The sequence below is a fragment of the Euprymna scolopes genome, chromosome 8 (genome assembly GCF_053919585.1).
Source record: "Euprymna scolopes isolate OS-2025 chromosome 8, ASM5391958v1, whole genome shotgun sequence".
Classification (NCBI taxonomy): domain Eukaryota; kingdom Metazoa; phylum Mollusca; class Cephalopoda; order Sepiida; family Sepiolidae; genus Euprymna; species Euprymna scolopes.
The window spans coordinates 101,770,349-101,784,342 of record NC_136489.1 but is presented as its reverse complement, the minus strand read 5'-3'; the positions used below and the strand labels follow the sequence as shown (position 1 = coordinate 101,784,342).

Below are 13,994 nucleotides of genomic sequence, written 5' to 3'. Positions count from 1 at the left end.
AGACTGTGCCGGCAAGGTGAAATGAACATTTTACATTTCAACTTCCTGACGTATTTATATGTATGTATTCATTCATCCAAACAAAGATTTTACTCGTTATAAACCATCCTTGGTGTATGATTGCTATTTCCTGTTAATCTCAGTGTTATGTGACTAACAGTTTAAGAGTTTATCGATTAAATATTTTCACACAGACATTCACATATACATACATCTACTGCTTTATTTATATAGATCAGGAGGTCTCCAAACTATGACCCACTGGCCAGATCTAGCCTGCAAAGCTTTTGTGGAAAACGTAAAAATATTTTGGAATTTTGTTTTAAATGGAAATGTGTGAAAATAGAGTGGTGTTTTTTTTTTTTTTTTTTTTTTTTTTTTCAGAAAATGATTAAAAAAACTGAGGTTTTGGAGAATCAGTTTCACTAAAAAGCAAAGCTAATGAACAAAACAGTATTTAACCAGTTCATTTTTTTTTTTTTTTTTTTTTTTTGCTTATTATTTTGGTCCGCATAGCTCTAAAAAGTCAGCAATATCGCCTCACGTCGGAAAACTTTGGAGACCCCTGGTGTATATAAAGTGACACCATATTTACCCCTGCCAAAACGTTAGATTTTCAGTCGAGTTTATTTGTCACTATGTTTGTTTACAATCTAACTCCCACATTGCTTAACTAATCGTCATCAAACTTAGCCGAAGTATCAATCATGTTTTAGGACTGATTTAATTTTGGTATATCTAGGTCACGAAAAAGGTAAGAGTCACACTTTTGGTGATAACTTTGGTTCTGTTCATCATAGCGACTCGCTGCTTGGTCTATATTGATTTTGACCTTAAAAGTTAAGTCATGGTCGAAATTTTGACAGAATTTTAGTCTCCGATGTTAGCAAATCTGATGTATATATCTGACGCAATTTTATAAAAGGTAGCTACCATGCAAAATGTCAGCCTAATTAGATAGACAGATTTTGAGTTATCAAGTTTTTCAATGGCATAACTTTGGGAATAGTTAATACAATGTAATATTTTATACAATATAAAATATGCAATAAAATATTTTATAAAATGTAATATTTTATACAATATAATATCCATACCATATAATATTTATGCAATATAATATTTATACCATATAATATTTATGCAATATAATATTTTATACAATATAATATTCATACAATATAATATTTAATACAATATAAATCTTTATACAATATAATATTTTATACAATATAATTCTTTATACAATATAATAATTAATACAATATAATATTTATACAATATAATATTTTATACACTTGAGGCCCAGATAAGACTTTTGTCTCTCCCCACTTACGTTATCAGGCTGATATGCAGTCTCATGACTGACTTGTGTTCTTGTTATAATTATAATATTGTTTTGTTTTACTCTTTAAAAGATTTTGTTAATAACGCCAAAAGAGACAAACTGAACTCTAATTTCTGATGAAGGAGGAGTGTGGATGTATTTTTGAGTTAATTGTTGAACAACATTAAATTCCAGAAACTTATGGAAAATTCTTGTTAGTCTAGATGTTTTCATTCAGAGATTGGATTTAAATGGTTCCATACATTGCATTATTGTATATGATATTATATTTCACCTCCCCATTAAAGAATAAAAACCAGACTTAAAGGGGAAAATACAATTTTCTCCCCTGCACAACATATCTATAAAATCCCCTCCACCCCTCACACAAAATTCACTTCATCTGCTAATATTTTTGTCTGAAAACTAACAAATACACATCTATAAAATCTCCCCCCAACAAAAAAAAACAAAACAGCACATCTATAAATCTCCCCCACCAAAGAAAAACAAGCACATCTATAAAATCTCACCCCCCCCCAAAAGAAATTCACTTCGTCTGCTAATATTTTGTCTGAAAAATAACAAATATACATCTATACAATCTCTCCCCCACCCCAAAAAAATTCACTTTATTTGCTAATATTTTTATCTGAAAACTAACAAATACACGTCTATAAAATCTCTCCCCCCCAAAAAAAAAAAATTCACTTCGATTGCTAATATTTTTATCTGAAAACTAAAAAATACGCATCTATAAAATCTCTCCCCACCACCAAAAAACAGCACATCTATAAAATCTCTCCCTCACAAAAAAAATGACTTCGTTTGCTAATATTATTGTCTGAAAACTAACATATACACATCTATGAAATCTCTCCCCCACCAAAAAAGCAACACATCTATAAATTCCCCCCCCCCAAAAAAAAAGCACATCTATAAAGTCTCTCCCACCAAAGAAAAACAAGCACATCTATAAAATCTCATCCCCACAAAAAAAAAAAAAAAAATCACTTCGTCTGCTAATATTTTGTCTGAAAACTAACAAATACACATCTATAAAATCTCTCCCCACCTAAAAAAAAAAAAAAAAAAAAAAAAAAAATCACTTTGTTTGCTAATATTTTTGTCTGAAAATTAACAAATACACGTCTGTAAAATCTATCCACCAACAAAAAACAGAAAACAAATTCGGGTTTGTATTACTGTACACATAGATTCGAAAAAGTTGTCAAAAAAAAAAACAAATATATAACAAATAAATGTTATCAAAGGCAAGATAAGTTACTTTTCTACCAAACGGGATATATTTTTCGTGTTTTTATTCAATTTAACATGTTTATTCAGTTCGAAAAGCATACAGTGTTTACCGATGTATTGGAAAATTCAAAATGGCGCCCGACTCTCTCTTTAACACGGTAAGTTCAGGAAAAGGTGTTATAAATAAAAAACTAGACAAAATACTGTTAGAAATTCGCCCAATATATGTTACCGTGACATAAGTTGATATATATTCGGTGTTTTTTTTTAATAGTATTTTGTCTAGTTTATTATTTATAACACCTTTTGCCAAACTTACCATGTTAAAGAGAGAGTCGGGCGCCATTTTGAATTTTCCAATACATCGGTAAACACTGCATGTTTTTCGAACTGAATAAATATGTTACATTGAATAAAAACACAAAAATGTATCCAGTTTGGTAGAAAAGTAACTTATCTTGCCTTTGATAACATTTATTTGTTATATATTTGTTTTTTGACAACTTTTTCGAATCTATGTGTACAGTAATACAAACCCAAAAATTCACTTCGTCTGCTGATATTTTGTCTGAAAACTAACAAATACACATCTATAAAATCTCTCGCCCATCAAAAAAAAAAAAAGAAAAAAAAAATTCACTTCGTCTGCTAATATTTTTGTCTGAAAACTAACAAATATTTTTTAAACTAAAAAATAATTTCGGTGCTTGATAAGATACAGTCAACTGATTGATTTTTAAAAATATGCCGTTTTAAACAAAAACAATATTACGTACTTAATTTTCATGTCAATGATAGTAATATAACCAAAGATTACGAAAATTTATCGCGTAGAAAGTTATTTATAAGTTAACAATAATTTTTACAGAAAATTGGTTAAAGTTCCAGTTTTTCTTAGATGTTATAAAGTAGACGGTGAAGAGTTCACACACAGGGGACATAACTCGGAACGGAAAATTTAGATTACACCGTTATGGCTTCGACAGTTGTAGTCTATAACGATAGAATTATTTTTACTAAAAACGCAATAGCAGTTGTCCTACTCGATGAATTTTCATAATTTTGGGATATATTACTGTTTTCGACAAAATTAACGTCCGTTGTTTGAAGTTGCTGAAAATTTAAACAAAAATTTACATTTAAATAAAAGCTAATGTGTAGGTACAGCGACATAGGAAGAAAATAGCCGCTGAGTTCTTAAAATAATTACTAACTCATGAAAGGTAATCTCTTTACAGAAACACTTTTTTCTGGAGTCACTAGTCAATCTGTCTTCATTCAGGTTGCTGAGTTTAAAATTAATGTTCCTGAAGAATTAAAAAATAAAGGTTTAAATAAAAGGCAATGTGTAGACACAGCTGTCTGGCATTTTCGGAATGATTCGATTGATAGTCAAGCACCGGTTAAGAGCCAATTCTTGAATGTGTGATCTGTAATTTACCATTGTACCGTTATTCGCAGTCAATTAATGGTTGGAAATAGAAAAGTTCAAAAGATAGATTTCGGCTTTCAATATGAAAACAAAAACCTATCTTTTTTGGAACGAAGTAAACTTCCCTTAGAAATAATTATCTTTATAATTCACATGTAGACCAATGATTTCTTTGAGTTTCGACTTTTACATAAAACTCGAACTCAGCGACCATTTTCTTTACAGGCCGCGGTGACTACACATTACCAAATAAAATTTTTTTAAAAAGGTAATATTATCAGTTGATCAGAAAGAGGAAGAAATAAATAAACGTTTCTCAATTTCAGAATGGTCTGACGAAATGGACAACCAGCAATCCATTAAGTATATAAAGAAGCTTCGAGAAGAGTACAAGGGACATAGGGAAATTTTTCTCCCTGAAGAAGACAAAACTCACATCCAAGTTTTTCCATCCATTGTCATGTGTGCGCAGGCGGGCCAATGTATGTCCATGAATACGAAAGGTGAACAGGAAGCACCAGACTTAATTCCGGAAGTCGCTGCTGCTACTGAAAGTATTGTTTCCGTACAAGACAGCAACAATGAAACGTTTAACGAAGGTGATTTTCAGCTTTTGAATGCAGCACCTTCGGAACAGGATGTCACGCATCAAAATAACGTGAATTTCAATGGTGAGTGCAGATTTGTTTGTTGTATACCAAATGAGCTGGCGGGGGTTGGGGCGTATACATTCTGTACACTTCTCAAAAACAGTGGTGACTATATTTTCTTGTTTCTTCTCACAAGTAGCTGTAATGCAGGGCGTCAAAAAGTCACTGAAGGGTTTTGAACTTAAATAGATTCTTTATTTTTGATAATATCTTTCTGTAATTTTAACACAATCTGACTAAGAGATTGGTAAATTAAAAAAAAAAAAACATGCAAAATTCAAAGAATCTTTATTTATGAAAAATAATGTCTTAATTATTGCCCATTTTCAGTTTTGCATATTTGTGCTCTTTCCAAAATATTCGTGACAAATTGCAGAATCTCGGGATCGCGATTTAACTCACTTATTTCGTTTCCGATGTTTTCCTTCAATTCCTGCAGAATTTGGGATTTGTTAACATACTTTTTCTTTAAAATATCCCCACAAGGAAAAGTTGGGGCTAATCAAATCTGGGGAACATGGCGGCCATTTAACATTGCCATAGCGAGAGATAATGTTGTCACCAAAGCATTGGCTGGGAAGGTTCACGGTGTCTCTAGACGTATGTGCCGTTGCCCCATCTTGTTGGAACCATAATTCGGACCTATTTTAAATTTGTGGGCGCAGGAAATCTGTAATCATAGTCCGGTATCTCTCCAGTAAAAGTGACAGCATTTTCGTCTTGATCTTCAAAAAATATTGTTAATTCTTTTAGAAATCTGAATATTAAAAATGTCAGCTAAAAGAATAAACAATGCAAATTAAATTATATTGCTTAAAATAGGTTAGACAGAATTGAGGATTCTTTTGTTGTCAAAAGTGTGTTGGACAAACATATGTAAAGCCACGTGAAATTGGTCACGTTTGAAAAACACACTTCTGACGTCATAGACAAAGAACATTTCTCCATATTATGGGTTCGGAATTTAGTCAGAGGTCAGAGAGTCAGTCAGAGAATTGATCAGCCAAGAGTTGACATAGTCAGAGGAGAGTCCCCTTAGAGGCGAAGGGTGGAAGATTAACCATGTAGATACAAGTGAATTCCTGACGTCATTCGACCGGTCGATGATATGAATAAAGCAATCATCATTGTGTTTTGTAACTGTTGTCTTGTGTCAACTTTCACGAACTAAAAACGTAAAATGTTTATCATATTATAATGAACATTCTAAACCATCCAAATTATGTGTCCCATCTACTCCATCTCAAGTAATGTCTATAAATGCCTCCTCTCCTCTAATATGTGTTAAAAGAACTGTAAAACATAAATGTCTTCACTCCCTCATCGTCACTATCCTTATGCCTGTACATGAGTCCCGTTATATATATGCCACAATGTAAGCCCCCACCCACTGTCATCTCCAATATGGAACCCCTACTACACAACACTTATATCAAGTGGCTTCATGCTTATTTTGAACGATTTCATTACAAAAAGACTGACTGACGAATATGATTGGTTAATCAAATATTGATTTCAAACTATGACTTTTTTTTGTAAAGATGAGTTAAGATCGATTTATGACTAATACAAATCAAAAGTATAAATATACGATTTTTTTAGTTCATTGGTTGGAGCACATTATTATAAACAAATAACAACTTAAATATATTGCATACGCTTAGCTTGCACCACAAAATTATTTGGAACTAGCCGGACCCGTGCATAGTAGTTGCCCAGGAAAAATGAAAAGCTCTTACTCCTACTTATAAATAGTTTTCATATTAAAAAAGAAAACTATCTATAAATATTAATTATAGTCTTTCTTAACCCTCTGCACGTGGTTGTCACAAAATTGCAGCAAGGCTACCAACTCTAATAGCAGATGATAATATATGCATGTTGGTGGCTGAAAACAGCCTTGTTAACTCGCATCATATTCGTGATATCAGCAATTGATTGCGCACGCGTGTGTATGTCCCAAAAGACAGGGCTAGGGTAATGTTGACCTCTGTCTTACTCGCAACTACATGAGCAAGATCACCCTGAGGCACATCATCCTACCTCAGGGACGCACAAATTTCAACCCCATGAGACGCCTGTACTTGCTCTGAATGATCCAGAACGCGATTTTCATTGCCTCCCGATTTTCCGTTTTCCTATAGTAAATAAAACATGATATCTATCGTCTTTGACCGATCATCTGTGTTTGTCATCATTTTGTTATCGTCGTTACTTCTTTGCCTTGTGTCTACTTTCTTAGTTGTACAGCCGATTCGATCTCCTGCAATAGATTCGCGCTCTCTGGATTTTAAACAGGGAGCATTGCAAATAGTTACATGAATACAGTGACACCGCCACGTGACTGAATGTGCTTATCTCTATGTCTTAAATAAGAGTAATGCTAAAAACCTTAGTAGCACGCTCAAGGTCAAAAACTAACCAACAATAATTGTTAAATAGATAGATTCCGATCCAGAAAACAGCAATTCCTCCCCCCTTTGTCAAAAACATAATTGATGGAATATGAGGACTAAATGACAATATAAAGAAGGTGAGAGTGAACGAAGATCCACTTTCTACTCTCCTGGCATCTTTTAGAGAGGATTTCAGTTTAATTCAGACTTTAACAAAATGACTAAACAGAACAAAGCAAGAAAGAGATAGCATTTTTTGTTATATTAGCTTCTCAACCGCGGATTTCAATCAGATGACTTCCGGTTGAAAACATTCAAGTTATCAAAAGGAATCGAATGCTTTTCTTTTCTAAACACTTTTCTAAATATTTTTCTAAACACTGTTCTTTCAATTTAAAATAAATCTTCATTACTCAGCTTAAAATCTATATAAATAAAACAGTAGATATAGTAGTGTGTCTCTGTAAAAATATTTAACCGATTGACTCTTAAACTACTGGTCACAATAATTAACAGGAAATAGTAATCTTACATCAGGAATGGTTTATAACGAGTAAAATCTTTGTTTGGGATTGATAAATAACGCATACAGAAATGACAAGGCAATATTTGATATATGGAGCTAAAAATGCACTATTTCAAGGTCTAAAATCAGCCAATGAATATTCTGAGATGAATTAATGAAAGTGAAATGAAAAAAATGAGGATGAAGTTGAAATGCAAAATGTTGATTTCAACTTGCCGATATATTTCTATTACTTTTGCGCATGCAAATCCATTCATAGCTTTAAGTGGTTTAATTTTAAATTATTTAAATCTATCTGTCAATAGCTCAAAAGATAGGGAACGCGGCTGGAGCACTAAATGTTTGGGTTTCGATTTTAGCTGATGGCACCCAATTCATTTTTTTTTCAAACTTTTGAAATAAGTTATATATATATATATATATATATATATATATATATATATATATATATATATATATATATATATATATATATATATATAGAGAGAGAGAGAGAGAGAGAGAGAGAGAGAGAGAGAGAATTAGCTCTGTAATAATAAATATGAAATCTGCATGAATTAAAATATATTTAAGCATATTTTATTACCAGGCAAGGTCGGGCGGCCCCCGATAATTTATGTAATATGTTTCTTAACAACTCGCAAAAGGATATGACTAAGGAGGGGAGGGGCGTAAATATATATTTGCAAGTAATATTGAGAATTTGGTAAGACACCGGGAGAAATTCAACTGTAAATGAAAAATAAAAAGACGCACATAAGACAGAAACAAAGGACATGTATCAAAAAATATATAATAAAGGAATGACTTGCAAAAAATGAAAAAAAAAATGAAAGTTTATTTGCGACTTAAAAATTAAAAGTCCGCTTATTTGGACAATTCATTTGTTTACATCACAAGGGCGGCTTTCCTCCACGTCTATTTATTAAGACTTTTTCTTGTAAAGCGATCAAAATAGGATTGTATTGACTTCTTTAATGGAAATTGCTCCAAGACAAGACATGAAGCTATTTGATGTAGGGTGCTAAAAATATACTATTTCAAGGTCTAAAAAATCAGTCATTGATAATTCTGAGATAAATAGATACTGACCCAGAAAACAGCGATTCTTCTCTCTTTGTCAGAAACATCGCTCATGGAATTTGAGGACCAAAGGACAAACTAAGGGAAGTGGGAGTTGAGAAACTGCCTAAAGTAAACCCAGGATCCACTTTCTACTTTCCTGAAATGTTATTGCCAAATTGAGTGTCCAGTTATTAAGAGGTGTCTGTGGGTGGATAGGTATCTTAGTGATAATGAATTTCCAAGAAAAAAGAGGTAGTCTATTACATAACTTACTTTTTTATAGAATAAATAAGAATATGAAAATATCTGTGTTGCAATTAAACTTTCTACTTTCTTACTGTGTTCATTCAGGTAGACCTTTTCCAAACAAATCAAACAGAAACGCTCATTTCGAACGCGTCCCTGTCATATCAAAGAACCCACTGTTGATTTTATATGCCAGACCTTTCGTTTTATGTGGTAATAAAACTTCTCAAATGCATTTGTAATGCTAGGCTGTATGAGGTGTTAACTGTGGTCAAAATCGCCTGTTCCTTCTTTCGGCGAATTTTTTCGATTATCGATGATCAATACTTATCAAAGACATTCCGATACAATAAGAACACTGCCAGATACATAAAATATAGGCACCGCCAAAACTGGGGGGGGGGCAGGTCAGTACTTTTTGACGGACCGTCTTTTTAAAAATCTACCAAAAATCAGGTAATTATCCGATCAATACGAAATTTTCAGCGATTATTAAGAGAAGAATGAACTTTATAACAGTGTACTTATTTTTCATAAACGATATTTTTATATATATATATATTTTTGCTTACAACCCCCCCTTGTTTTGAAGTGGGAACAAATATGCTTAAAATAATCATCTGAAATTGAACAAAACATATTGTGTTGTTGTAAGGGACAGAATTATAGATTAAAAAAAAAAAAAAAAAAACTTGTTTGCATACCTTATTTTGACGTCTGAATATCAGAACTTCGATTGTGTTTAATTATCCCGCTTTTGAGTTTTGAAGTGTGAAATTCGGTGAATATGTTAAGTAAAATAATTAATTTAAGTTAAGCAACACAAAAAAAATTTTTTTTTAATATTTATACGAAAAAAGCCATTTTAAAATTTTTGATAAATAAATTAACAATTTTTTTTTAGCGAGCCGAATAATGCATGACCATTATTAAACAGGGCATGCTTTGAATAATCGATACAAAAAAAGAATTCGATAAATATTGTGCCCTTTGTGTTAAAAATAGCATCATTTTTTTCGATCCCGTTTGAAAACGTTTGCCGCCTTTCGACTACGGTGGACCAAACGCGCTGAAATAATTTTGCCCCCCCCCCATTTTGGGGAGCCTGGCCCCCACACACATACACATTAAAAACCAAACTCATACAAATGGTCACCCATCTGGCACTGGCCAGCCTCAGCTTAATAATACATTGAAATTTTCGTCACTGAAAAATAAGTTTTTTTGGCCTGTTTGGTCTTCCATAGTTTTCTCCTTATCAAACGCAAACGTAAACAGAGTCGATCTAGACTCTACATCGACGCGAAATATCTGGTTACCTATATGAATAAGTGGAATTATTTGAAATTCAGGTACTTATATTATAATATTTTTGCATATTCTCTTAGAAAATCATCCTAAATCTTAGTTAGACAATAAATAAATAAATTAATTATTTCAAAAACCTTCTTTTTTTTAAATATATAAGTACGTTTTTTGTGGAAGACAAAAAATGTCAATTGTTAACTTTTGGGGAAAATTTAACATTTAAAATTTAATTAAAAATAGTAGAAAAAGTTTTACATTATTCTGTTTTCTATATGATAAAATTCAGGGTTTTATCTTTCTGGAAAAAAAAAAGTTACTCAGAAATAATGGATTTTAATAAATGTAATTTAGTTTTAAAAAACAACAACTTGATTTTGCGGCCATTTTTGGCGGTGCCTAATAAAATACATTTGTGTGACATTTGATACAAATCGCCGCAGCCATTTCGGAGACCATGGAGAACGAACTCACACACAGACAAAGTTCCTTTTGTATAATAATAGAGGTATATTTACATAGATTTTTTTAATACTATATACTTATATACCTTGTTTTATATGTATTTAGTCACCTTTTTATGGTATGTATTTACACAGCTTTTTATAGTATAGTATAATACTAGTGTAATAAAACAACAACAACCAAAAAAAAAAAAAAAAAAGGATTCTTGTCAGCGTTCGTACGACATTCGTTTCCAAGAACTCGACTCTCCTGCCCTCGGGACTTTAATCATTTTTATAACGTCTTTTTTTTTGGGGGGGGGAGGGGAGTCGAAACCTTATTGATATACAAATTAGCCCCCATAACCCTTAAAATTCATCTCATAACCTCGTGCCAAAATCGGTAATCACGTCAACTTCAAACAACTCTAGACACTCCTAGCCTCCCAAACAACGCTAGACTTTACTAAGCCACGCAAATACCCCCCCCCCCCAAAAAAAAGCGAGTCTAATTCTACTTCTCCATTATACGACGATGATTAGAAAAAAAGTCTACTCGTATCACACTTCAATCTTTCCATTTCTTGACGCTTTCAATTTTCAAAGTGCAACGCGAATCGTTTAATATTTCCATTTCTCAACGCTTTCGATTTTCAACTTTTCAAAATTCCCATTTTCGCCTCGGTCGCATCGACTTGATATTTCATGCCGGAATAGTTTGTAATAAACAACAAAGGATTCTTATCAGCGTTCGTATGACATTCTAAATTCCGACTTTTTCAATTCGGTTCATTAGAACTCAACTCCCCTGCCCTCTTGACTTTAGTCTTTTTCATAACGTCGGATTTATCTTCATTGATGCATATCACACTACAATAAGTATACGAGAATAACTGTGTTTCAATAAAATATTTTATTGTGTTTTTTTTTTTTAAATTCTTCTAATGCAGGCACAGTTTTCCAGAGCAAATCAAAGAGACCAAGGAACAAACATGGCATCATTAAACGACCAATGAACGCTTTTATGCTATTTGGCCGTGCGTATCGACCTGGCATGGTACAAATGTTTCCCAAAGTACCCAATGCCCAGATCAGCATTTACCTGGGCAATATGTGGCATAGCATGACTTCGGAACAGCAAAAACCTTTCTATGAAGAAGCCAAACGAATTCGATACAGACATCAACACGATTATCCAGGTACAAAATTAACTTATGGTTTTCATTTATCCTGTCTTTTTTTTTTTTTTTTTTTCTGTAAAGAGTTTCGTTTTACTTATGTTCAGATGTCTCAGGTCATACATATACAGAGTGTGGATACAAATTTGTTTTATTAAAATATTTGAATATGCCACCCAAACGGTTTGGGTAATCAAATCTATAAATTAAATACAAATTCTTTCTTTATTCATTAAAGTTTTTTGTGCATTTCAGATTTTAATATAAATTATAGATAAAGTCACAAAAGTATATATCTGATTTGGGTACATTAAGATCTGGCAGTGGGGGGGGGGGCGCGCAGCAGCAAGAGAAATGAACTTCCTAAACACACTCAAGAGCAAAATCAATGATAAGCCATGCTAAGATTCTAAATATCACCCCAAAACCGTAAGGACTGCTGTGCACCAAAACTTAGTCTTTTGTTAGAAAACCAAAAACATCTTCTAACCAACGCTATAAAGCAAAAAAGGTTTGAGAGGTGCCAGAATACCTGCCATTCCTCAAGAACAATAGCAGTTCTGTTGAAAAATCTTAATTGTAGTCAAAGTTCATAATAGGAGGAATAACTGCCAGATAGCAAAACTAATAGAGAAGGTCATGGGATATTTAGGCCCCAAACCCCATCCCAAGTTATAGTCCTGGGCATCCAAAGATGGCCAAGAAAATACCCATTATTTCTTCAAATCTGATGAAAATATTGGACCTGATGTGCATTATAAAGTTTGGAGATACACCGTTTTGCCCTGGCTGTAGGAAACTAAACCAGACAACAGTTATGCCCACCCAGCCAATAAGGTTATGTGTGCAGTCAGCACCAACCCTATTCAGGGTTTAACCGGCTTCCTCCAAAGGAGGAAGTTTCATGGGAATATGAAATTCACAAGCGGTTCCCAGTTACATGTATATCCCCGTTAAGGGAGATGACGACGTAAGGTTTTTGCAACTTTTTGCAGAGAGGTGTCGACGTTCTCCTACATACAGCATCTGGACTTCCCAAACTGGTCACCCATTTTAGTAATGACCAGGCTCAACGTTGCTTAACTTCGGTGATCTGATGGGAACCGGTGTGTCAATGTGATTATGCCGTATATAATAAGGTTCTGTGAATATCTGGCCAAAAGTTTCCTCTGATTTTAACCAGACTTTTTCTGGAGGGCGCTATTGAGAAGAGGACAAATGCCATCTCTCATGCCAATGTGGGCTTACTTAAAGCTGCCATCTTCAGAGAATAGAAGGCTTACACAGAGGAGGATGTAAAGAAGGCCTGTATCTCTTTCAAAGGTCGGATTGAGGCCTGCATCAAGGCTGAGTGAGGACATAAAGTAAATTCGTTTGAAAAGGTTTGAATTCATATATTCCAAAGTGCCATGTTAACATTTCAAAGAATAAATAAATTATACTCAATTAAAGTTTATTTTTTTTAATAGAAAAAATTGCTTCTTCACCCCATACAGATTTTTTATAATCAAATGTAATAATATCAGCAGGCCATAAAAGAGAATAAGACACTATTACATCAACTTAAAGAAAATGGCCACTTCCATTTTTGCTAGCATATTTCACAATTATAAATTACTTCCCTGGCACAGCTTGAGTAGGTGTGTTCATGTTATATAGCCATCTGAGTGTGTGTGTGTGTACAAAACATGTATTTTATATACTAATATGTAATAATATAACGCGTGTATATATAATGCATTGTATATAATGTGTTTGTGATCGTCTAGTGTTTATGTTTTTTTCTCTCATCGTCTGTATCTTTTCTTGAGTGTTGAGCGATTATTTGTCAATACGTGTGATAACTTCTAGTGTGTGTGCACATATATTTATAAGTGTATATACAGTTTAACAAACGCAGACATATAACAATTTACAACACAGTTCCTTATGGAATGAACAAACATCTTTTCTGAGGCGCGGGGGGTGGGTATTTGGGCCAAAAAGGAGGAAACATATTCAGCCTTTGGTTGGTTTTGACTGATGATCTGTAAGCTGCAAGAAGATTTTCTGAGGAACGATAATTAACACTCGGGTTATTTTATACAACTGTATTTCCTGACGCCCCCTCCCATCGCTTGTCTTTGGAGTTGTACGTTTCTCTCGGTCTCACATTTTGCTATACGT

The 13,994-nt window shown here is 33.2% G+C and overlaps 1 protein-coding gene and 1 pseudogene across 1 annotated transcript in view; one reads left to right on the top strand and one right to left on the bottom strand.

Annotated features, from left to right (window-relative positions):
- Window positions 1–13,994, top strand: part of LOC145283673 (uncharacterized) — a 75,958-nt gene that overhangs the window by 18,635 nt on the left and 43,329 nt on the right. Inside the window, exons 3-4 of the mRNA XM_080132685.1 lie at window positions 4,346–4,690; window positions 11,601–11,849. Coding sequence (XP_079988811.1) covers window positions 4,346–4,690; window positions 11,601–11,849 — 594 coding nt within the window. The remainder of the gene's footprint in view (window positions 1–4,345; window positions 4,691–11,600; window positions 11,850–13,994) is intronic.
- Window positions 12,843–12,961, bottom strand: LOC145284158 (5S ribosomal RNA; annotated as a pseudogene).